Source organism: Juglans microcarpa x Juglans regia, chromosome 2D (assembly GCF_004785595.1).
Source record: "Juglans microcarpa x Juglans regia isolate MS1-56 chromosome 2D, Jm3101_v1.0, whole genome shotgun sequence".
Classification (NCBI taxonomy): Eukaryota; Viridiplantae; Streptophyta; class Magnoliopsida; order Fagales; family Juglandaceae; genus Juglans; species Juglans microcarpa x Juglans regia.
In genome coordinates this window covers 29,608,858-29,619,957 of record NC_054596.1, presented here as the reverse complement: position 1 = coordinate 29,619,957, position 11,100 = coordinate 29,608,858, and the positions used below count along the sequence as shown (strand labels likewise).

The 11,100-nt window shown below is 33.8% G+C and overlaps 1 protein-coding gene across 1 annotated transcript; it reads left to right on the top strand.

The window, feature by feature from the left end:
- The first annotated feature begins 455 nt into the window (after positions 1 to 455).
- LOC121249426 lies at positions 456 to 1,070 on the top strand. Its single transcript, XM_041148136.1, has one exon. The coding sequence runs from the start codon at positions 456 to 458 to the stop codon at positions 1,068 to 1,070; it is 615 nt and encodes a 204-aa protein (XP_041004070.1).
- Positions 1,071 to 11,100: the final 10,030 nt, after the last annotated feature.

Genomic DNA, 11,100 nt, shown 5'->3' with positions numbered 1-11,100 from the left:
TGTGTAAGGAGTTGGAAAGTATGATGTCAAGATTTTGGTGGGGTCAAAAGGGTGATGAAAGGAAGATTCATTGGATAAGTTGAGAGAAGATGTGCCAAAGAAAGTCTCTTGGGGGGATGGATTTTAAGGACCGTAGAAGTTTTAGTCTAGCCATACTAGCAAAACAAGGATGGAGGTTGTCTCAAGATGAAAATTCCTTAATGCATAAACTGTTCAAGGCCAAATATTTTCCCAATATTAGTTTTATGCAAGAGGGTCTGGGTAGAAACCCTTCCTATACTTGGAAGGGTATTTGGGAGGCTCGGAAATGGTTAGTGGCTAGGTGTAAGTGGTGTATTGGAGATGGTAGGTCAGTCAATATTAGGCAAGATCAATGGGATATTAACAAGCTTAGATCTCTCTTCAATCCAAATATAGTGGCTAACATTCTTAAGGTATTTTTGTGCCCAATTGAAATGGAAGATAGAATGGTTTGGCCTCATGAGAGGAATGGCCAATTTAGTGTTCGAAGCTATTATAGGTACATTCTTGCTCAAATTGGTACCCAGTTTGCAGAGGGTTCAAACGTACAGACCCAACACATCCTTTGGAAACACTTGTGGAAGATGAAAGTTCCCAATAAAGTCAAAATTTTTGCTTGGCGTGCCCGTAAAAATGGCTTACCCACTGGTCAGCAGCTAGTCAAGAAGCATGTTTTATCCGATGGCACTTGCAGTTTATGTCTTAGTGAACTCGAAACTCTTGCACATGCTGTGATGAGTTGTAACGCTATTCATAAAATGTGGGAATTGTATTTACATGTTGTCTCTATTGCTAATAACATGTCAGTTATGGATGTGGCCTTGCAGTTTTGTGACAGGAAACTATATGATCAGTTGGCTACTTTCTTTATGCTGATGTGGAGCTTTTGGTTTCGAAGAAACAAGTATGTGCATGAGAAAGTAACGCTCTCTCCAAAGCAGGTGGCCGATAATGCACTGACTATGTTGCACAGTTTTGATAAGGTGAAACCAAAAACTCAGATACAACTTAAGAATCATTACAGATGGCAACATCCTCCTGCAGATTAGTTAAAATTAAATGTAGATGGTGCAATATTTGCTGAGTTGGGGAAAACTGGCATTGGTGTTGTATTAAGGGATGTGTTAGGTACTGTTATTATGGCTGCAAGTAAATATGAATGTGAAGTTGATGATACAAAAGCTATTAAACTGTTAGCCATTTTTCGAGGTATGCAATTATGTGCTACAATGGAAATTTCAAAGCTTGTGGTGGAAAGTGATAGTTTGCTTGCTTATTGTTGAAGCCTTATAGGATGATAGTATGAGTAATTCTAAGCTTGGCATGCTGTATCATGAAATTCAGACTTTATCATCTTGTTTTGGTACTTGTAGCTTTTCACATGTATACAGAGAGGGTAATATGGTTGCTCATAAGTTGGCTTGGAATGCTTTCATGGTTGACAATATTAGTTTATGGTGGGATTGTATTTCAGACTGTATTTCTCAAGCCTTATGGTTTGATAATTTTTTGTAATCGTTTTTCGAGGATTAATGAAATTATCATTTCAATCAAATAAAAAAAAAAATTGGCCTCCCCACAGAATAATGGTTGGTTCTGCTACTACTGTTATCCTTTATGTTTTGTAGCACAAGTTGCATGCTATCATGTCTCTTTCATTTGAAGTAGGTCCAATTTAACATATTCTAATAATTCTTTTATTTTTTTTTATCAAAATTTTCTTATAATCAAGACAAACAAACTAGAACCATATGCCTCTCTCATGCGCACATACACACACAGAAGTTTGCATGTGCACTATAAATAAGAGTAGGTAAGGGAGTGTTAAAGCTGAAACAACCTATATACTCTCCAATATGAAAGCGTTCTATGTTGTAAGCTTTCTTTTGGCTTCCATCATCTTTATATCTTCTTCTATAATAGCTCGAGAACTATCTCCACTACAATAGAATTTAGATTTTTTGACGAATGAAACCGTCACAAAAAATAAGCACCACGACTGTCACCTAAAAGGTGTCACAAAATATTTTTTGTGACGGTTTACTATTCAATTGCCAAAAAAAGTTTTTTTTTTTTTGGTGACGGTTGGAAGTCTTCCGTGAGATGTAACGTTTGAACGTGATAATTTTTTCTAATAGAAAGTAACGTTCGAACGTATAAACTAACATTCGAACATTAACCCGACTGATTAACATTCGCAAGTAAAAAAATTGGCGTTCATTGTTTTTGCTTCGCACGAATGATATTTAATGCTCAGATGTTAGTTTGTCATTCAGACGTATCTATTCTAATCATTCGAACATTTAGATTGTTTGTGCGTTAAAACGTGCGAACGTAGCGTATTACGTTCTAACATTTTGTTTCAATTCGCTGGTATTTTGTTTGAACGTTGATTCAAACGTGAAGCCATGTTTGAACATTTGTTGTTTACATGCGAACCTTCTGATTAGAAATAACAATTTCATAAAATTAAAAAGCATACAAATTGTTAGATAGTACACCATAAATGTAACAACTAATAATGTCTTATAAAGTTACAAAAATGGACAATAAAAGTTTCTAATAATCATATATAGATCATTTCTTCTTCTTTCCTTGCCAACTGCGATCCTGTTGAATTGACATAACATGTTTCATCTGGACCATCATCTCCTTCTGTATTTACTCTTGGACTTTAATGCATATTCTCTCATCGCGGTCTCTTTATTGCTCCTGCAAACGCGTCTCTAAGTCAAACGGTCGCGATAAGAGAGACTCCAATTCCTGCTGCCTCGACTTCATCTGCTCAATTTCTTAGCATGATGCATCTAAATCTTTAGTAAGATTGTTAACTTCCGAAGTCGAGGTCTTGGAGGATGAACCGACACGCTTGAAAGAACATCCCAAGCCTCTTATCAAACCATATTTGGTCCCGAGCACTTGTGTGAATATGTCTATGTCACTAGGAGATGATTTGTCAGAGACTGATTGGATCTCAATCATTTTTCCTACAATTACTACAAAAACACACAGTAAGTAACACATTAAAAGAAATGAGAAATCAAACACAATATGAATTCACATGTTGCATAATTTATTCACAGAAAATAACCTCACTTACATAATTATCTTTAACGACAAGATCAACACACTCATTGTGCTCATCAGTGTGAGTAACAACATAAACAAAAATGGGAAAAATTTTTAGGATCATCATGTTTCTAATAAAGCCACATTAGTAATTTTAAAGAATAATGTCAGTACTTAAATAAAAGAATACGATAAAAATGAGTGAGAATTAATAAGTTATCAATTACCATTTTATCAGAAAGACATTGGAATGACCTTGAGCTAGCACGATGGTGGATTGTTAGAGCCGTTCTTTTCTGTACATCGATAGAACTTAAGTGCTACAGGAGAAATTAATAATATTAAAATATAATATATGAAACTAATATAGATGTAAATAACTTATAGGGAATAAATCTAGAATACATGCTAATGTGGACTTGTTAAAAGATCATAACACTTCCTCCAATAATCTAACTTCATTTTTTGAAAAGGGGATTGAACAACCTCTTCCAACATCTCGAATTTCCTGAAGTGGTCATAGCATCGTCCCTTGTGACACTGAAATAATGTAGCCATCAACTCGTTCACAGTTTGCACATCCTCGCTACGGTCAAAATTGAGGTCAAATTCATCCTAAAAAGTGAATTACGTCAAAAATATGAAATCAAAACATCTCTAAAAAAAATTATGCTCGCATGTAAACTCACCAATATACGACTCCGAATGTGATCCTTCTCCTCATTTAGAACATCTCTCCATGATCGCACATAAAATGGAGTATAAACTCGGGCTAGTGTGCCGACATAGGAGGAAAGCGATACTGCACTATCGTCCACTCCTCCAGTGAAGTTATCAGGAATATTGACCTTGATTTTTTCATGCCTTCTATTTCTTTCCAGAGCAAGGCCACGTGTGTAACCACATCCGCGACGTGATGAGGTATCAATTGATATTTTCAAATAATTAAATACAGTTCCCAAACTATTGAAATATAATTAATTATCAACAAAATTTCCTTACTAGTAGGTGTCGACTGGCTGTCTGTCAAGTGTATTAACTTTTTCAGGAGTGGAGTCCTCAGTTTGGGAGTCGTGAATAGGTTCGGCACTTGGGGAGGAGGCATATTTCTTCGTTGTTGTTTTGGTGGCATCCTTAAAAATGATTAATATTTTAAAAAAAATTAGTATAGAATAATTTATAAAAAAAAATGTATTGTACCATCACCTATGTAAATAAAATATTTAATACCTTTATTCTTCATCTCCAGATGTATTTTTCATGCATGTTTCATACTCGACTTCAATAACATATTCGTCATCATCATCTTCCTCTTCGTCTTCTTCATCGACTACCTCTTCGGACTCTCCTTCTTCTTCTTCACTTATTTCATGAACTGAATAATCATTTAATACGGATGAGTCAAGATGTACGGATGGGACGTCATCTCTACATAAGGAGATTAGTTCAAGTGCACCGAGGTCAACAAATAAATTAATACCCTCTCCATCTTCCTGGTAGGCCTCTATGATCAGAGTGTCATCTTTGTCTCCAATATGAGCATGATCCACTACCATTCTTGCATCATATATATTCTAAGACACAAATTTTTGTACTACTCGCCAAGTTATCTCTCTACTATCTTCATTGATCCATTTTATTGGATCAACCAAGTACTAGACTTGGGTAACTTGACAAGCCAATACAAATGGATCATTTTCGTACCATTTACATACATATTGACACTCGTAAAGTGATTATCCCTATGTATCAAAATCCAACCACCGTCTATATCCCACCAATCACATTTAAAAACATACGTCGCATTCCCACCCAGCCCAGGTATTTTAATCCAATAATGTCATGTATGACACCATAGTAGTCAATGTCATTTGTTTCAAGACTTCCCTCGATCAACACAACACAATTTTGCGTCTTTCTATTATGTTCACAATCCATAGTATGAAATCTATAACCTCAAATCATGCATGCAGTGTATCGAAGTGCTATGTGAGAGGGACCACGGGCCAATGCATGCAATTCGGAAGAAACTGATGCGCAATCATTAGCACGTTGTTCCAAAATCTAACAATTGAAATAGTAACAAAATTATTAAAAGTAAACAAGAATTAAAATTGTTCAAAGTGGTTTTAAGTCATGGGACATTTAAAATGCATACGCGTTGTTCAAACCATCCAAAAAATTCTTCTTCGTGTCTCGCCTCTATATTCCCTACGCCTTCTGTCCTAAGTTTGTCCATGTGCTCCCTGTATAAAAGTACAAAAGAATAGAATATGTGCATTATATAACATGTTATATAATAATATTTTTAATTAGAATTATTCTAAGTATGCAGCGACATACCTAAGATAGTCATCAATCTCTTAACAATTATTCAATACATACTACTGAACTTTTCCTAACTCTCCACCATTTAAGTTGTATCCTATTTGCACACCTAATGGTTGTACATTCTAGGAAAACATTGATAGCTCACTAGAGGAGGAGCAGCAAGATCAGCATTCTACTCTTCACGATTAAATTGTGTCTCATCACCATGAAAATATAAAGAGCAAAATCTCAACCATTCATCGTGTATATAAGCTTCTGTTATTGAACCCTCAGCTCGAGCTTTATTCCCAACAATGCACTTTAATCTACCCAAATATATTTCAACTGGATACATCCAACGAAACTGCACCGGGCCACCAACAGTACCTCCCGAGGTAAATATATTGCTAAATGTACCATTACATAAAAAAATGATAGTGGAAAGATTTGCTCGAATTTACACAGTATAGTAATAATGTCTTCATCCATCTTTCGTAACATATCTTGATTTACAACTCGAGATCACAAATCCTTAAAAACACATATAAAGTTCGGTTATGGCGACATGTACATTAAAAGTCAGTTTCCCACGAATTCTCACCGATAACAATTTATGCAAAAATACGTGACAATTATGATTTTTTCAGTCCACTTATTTTCTACTCATCAGGACTCACGCATCTACTGAGATTGGATGCATAACTATCTGGCAACTTCACACCTTGCAACCATTTGCAAAAATCTATCATCTCATCCTTTGTCATCGTAAAACATGTATGCAGTATAACCACCCTGTTGCATTCTATTTGCAAATGCAGATTATGTTTAATTCTCATTCTCTCAAGATCTTTTCTCATCTTAATAGTGTCCTTCGTATTTTTCTTAATGCTCTTCAATGTCCCTAAAATATTATCACAAATATTCTTCTTTATGTACATTATATCCAAATTATATCGCAACATGCATGATGGCCAATACGGCAAGTAAAAAAAAATACTACGCTTTGTCCAATTTAATTTTGCAGTGCCTCGTTTTCTCTTGTTCTTTTCCCGACTTTTGCCAAAATTTTTTGCTTTATCTTCCAATAACTATTCGACTAACTTGTCCCCTGTCAACTCCTTCATTGCAATTATATCCTCAACTCTCCAATTAAATTTAGCGCCTTCCCTTCACATGCATGATTTGCTAACAAATATCATCGATGGCCATAAAGCATATCTTCTGTGAATATTTTAACTACTCACTTATAATTTCTTTATTACATATAGGACACTCTAACTTTCTTTATGATTGGACGCACCAACGGGAGTTCTCAACGGTAGAAGTAGCACTGTCCTTTCTCTTTTGGTGAAAACCCCTCCTACTTGGTTGAAGTGGTCCTTATGATTGGACGTTTCTGCTAATTACGAGGACTGCTCTTGGACGAAGCTATTCTACCTGCAATTGACTTGGGGTCAATGCTCCTTTTCCGTATCTTATAATATCTTCGCATTGACTTGGGGTCAATGAAGCAGATAAATTTGCCAAACTAATTAAAACACTGTGAAAATGAAAATTTATTTTGATATATACGTTGTTGGAGGTTGTGAACAGGAGCGGACCTACGTTGGTACGGGGCGGCCCCCAAAAGTTTTCAAAAATATACTTTAGTATATGATTTTATTAAAAATATCCTAATATAAAAATTATTTACCCCCTCAAAACATTTTTAAAAATCTTATTTGGTATTTAGTTGTCTAGGTTTATTTTAGTTTTTTAATAATTTTTTAATAATTACACTTATTTTTTGTCAATAATAAAATTTTACATTCTCATTTTTTTTTACATCTCATAAGAGGCAATAAAATATCTTGATCTTTTTTTATAAGCTATTTAGTAAATTTACAACCTCATTTTTCTTATTTATTTACACTTTTTCTTTTTAAGTCTTCCACTAGCTAACTTGTTTGGATTAGTTTTATTAGTAAATACATATATACTACCATCAAGTTAATAATTAGGAGTGAATGCAACAAATCTCGCATAACTATTTCTATTTATATTATAGAAACTTTACAATATTCAATCTTAGATTCAACAAAAAAATTTATCTTTGTTTACTTAATTTTTATCATTTACTTAAAAAAATTTTACATGACTATTTCTATCTTAATTTTTATTTTTCACTTAACTCCGATGGAACTCAAGTGAGAGGTTTAGATGGGTGGCTTTAATAATTTAGTTTGTCTCTTGATAACAACCTTATATGATTAATGTTAAATGTCGGTGACACACTTTGCTACCTTAAATGTCGGTTACTGTTTACCCCTACATACGACACACTTTGCTAATCACTCCCCACGCACCAAATCCTAATTCTGCCTCTTATTGTGAAAATGAAAATAATAAATTATTTAAAAATAAAATAAAATACAATTATAAAGTACAAAAAAAATATATACTATTATTATAAAGAGTAAGAAAAGTAATCCAATTTATTGGTTTAATTTTTGAATGAGTAGTCAAAAGCCAACAAATGGCATATTAGCCAAACTTTATCTATGAATTTAATTAAACCAATATTAATGCTATAACAAATGAATCTTGTTTAACCCTTGATGAAATAAAACAGAATTATGATAATTGAAAAATATTAGAAATATTTTATCTCTGTAGATTTTAAACTAGAATTTTATACTATACATCTTTATATTATTTAAATACATATTTAAATATTAAGATAAAATATCAAAAAATGATAAATTAAATATTAATTAAATAAAAATGTGTAAAGCTTCTATACTTGCGTCTGTCAAGTTTAAAGTCACTTTTTAATCATTTCAATCTTTAAATATATCCAATGAAAAAGGCAAAAAAAAAAACAGTAAAAGAGATTCCACAAAAGCGACAGTATTTCTCATCCCACCACCTTGCAAAAGCTGGAAGAAGAACAAAAAGTTCGCAACTTGGCATTGATTTGTCGTTCTTCAACGACCCACAGTGTTGCCTGTGTTTCCTTTCCGTGCAATAATTCCGAGGCCTGGTTATGTAAGTTTGTCTTCACGCGTCGACGAATAGTGGAATCAATAATTTTGTTGAGTGGAGTTAAAAGTAATTGGATAACGTCTAAAGTAGTTTATTTTTATGCATTAGTAGATCTGAAGAGATAATACTTTTTACAGTAATTAATAATAATTATATTTTAAAGTTACTATAATGATGAATAATTGAAAAAATAATCATCTTATAATTTTTTTAAATTTTCACATAAATTATAATAAATAATTTAATTTTTTAAATTGTAAAATAAAAATAATATTAAAAAAATAATATTCTAATAATATTTTATTTAACTTTCAACTTTCATCTCAATTGATCATCTCAACTCATTATCCAAATCTTAATGTTCGTGTTTCATATATTTTGGTTTTCCAAACTCCTTTCTCACGTGTTTTGTAGCACAAGTTGCGTGCTATGTCTCTTTCATTTCAAGTAGGTCCAAATTAGAACCATGCATGTCCTTTGTATCTCTCTCTCACACACACAAGTTCACATGTGCATGGATACACTATAAATAAAAGTGAATCAAGGAGAGCTAAATCTATAAAAACCTATATCACTACAACAGAATGTATGTTTTGTGACAGAGGAAATTATCACAAAAAAATGGCAAACCATCACTAAACATATTTGGTGACGGTTTGAAACCGTCAGCATGACCGTCACCTAAAGTGTGTCACTGAAAACATTTGGTGACGGTTTACTGTTCAACCGTCACAAAAAATATTTTTAATGACGGTATGAAGTGTTCCGTTCGGTACAACGTTCGAACGTTCCTTTTTTTGTGACGGTTATGAACTGTCACAGAAAATCACGTTCGGACGTAAAATCAAACGTTCGGACGTTATACCCGACCGATTGGCGTTCGAATGAGAGAAGTTGACATTCGTTGGATATCGTTCGAACGTATCATATTTACGTTCGAATGTTAATGCGTCCGAACGTTAATTACAATATTTGTTCGAACGTAAACGTAAATGTTCAAACGTAGCGCGTTTAATGTTCGGACGTTATTTCGAATGTAAACGAAGGAGCGTCTGAATGCAAGTTCTTTGTTCGAACGTTAGTCGCTTTACCGTTCGAACGGTTTGTTCGTTTTAGCGTGAGTACGTTCGAACGTATAGTTTAACGTTCGAACGATTCAATTGTATTTACGTTCGAACGTTTGTTATAGTGTGAACCAACGTTCGAACGATTTTTATTTACATTCGAACGTACAGATCAGAAATACTAATTTCATAAAATTTAAAAAAATAATACCAATTGTATCATATTACATACCCAATTAACAAGTAACAATGTCTTATAAAAGCACAAAATTAGATATTAAAACTAGTCAGAAATATTGATAAAATTTATTTCTTCTTTTTCCCTCGCCCACGGGGATTCTGTTGCAACGACATAACACGCTTCATTTGCACCATCATCTCCTATTGCACTTGCTCTTGCACTTCACTGCGTATTCTTTCCTCCTGGTCTCTCTGTTGGTCCTGCAAACGCGTCTCTAAATGAGACTGTCGTTCTAAGAGAGACTCTAACTCTTGCTGTCTCGACCTCATATACTCATTCTCACGCCGTGCAGCTTCTAAATCTACCGTAAGATTATTAATTTGTGAAGCCGATGAGGTTGAGGAGGATGAACATTTATGCTTGATAGATCGTCCCAAACTTCTTGCCATACTAGACTGTGGCCCGAGCACTTGCGTGAATATGTCTATGTCACTAGGAGAGGATTCCTCAGAAGACAACTGCATCTCCAACATTTTGCTCTGCAATTTAAAAGGTAATGATCGTAAATAATTAGTAACGTATTAAAAGAAATAGAAATAAGAAATAAACTATTAAAATGTTATATAAATAATTTATTTAACAAAATTAACACTGCTTACATAATTATCTGCAGCGACAGGATCCATCCACTCACTATGCCCATTAGTGTGAGCAGCAGCATATACATGAATGAGAGAAAAGTTTTCAGGATCATCACGTTTCTAACAAAGCAACAATATTAGCAATTTTAAAAAGATAATGTTAGTACTTATCAGAAAGAATATCAGGAAAATAAATGAATTCTATAATTTTTTAATTACCAATTTTTCAGTAAGACGGTGGAATGACCTTGAACCGGCACGATGGTGGACAGTCAGAATGGATCTATTCTGTGCATTTGTAGAACTCAAATGCTACAAAATATATTTAAAATGTTAATTGTAATATGTATACATATAATATATAAAAAGAATATGAATGTAAATAATTAAAAGATATAAATGTAAAATACCTGATAATCTGGAGATGCGAAAAGATCACAACAATTTCTCCAATCATCTAACTTCATCTGCTGAAAAGGAGACTGCGCAGCCTCTTCCAACGTCTCAAATTTCTTGAAGTAGTCATGACATCATCCTTTGTGACGTCGGAATAGTGTAGCCATCAACTCATTCATGGTTCTCAAATCCTTGCTACGGCCAAAGTCGAGGTCGAATTCATCCTAACAAGGGAATCAGGTCAAAAATATAATATATTAATCTAGGTGAAAAAAATGTACTGAAAAGTAAACTCACCAGCACACGACTTCGAATGTGCTCCTTAATCTCATTCGGAACATCTCGCCATGAGCGCACATAAAATGGAGCATAAGCTCGAACTATTGTGCCAATA

Coding starts and splice junctions, on each gene's coding strand:
- LOC121249426 (XM_041148136.1), top strand. CDS start 456: ATGGAAGATAGAATGGTTTGGCCTCATGAGAGGAATGGCCAATTTAGT.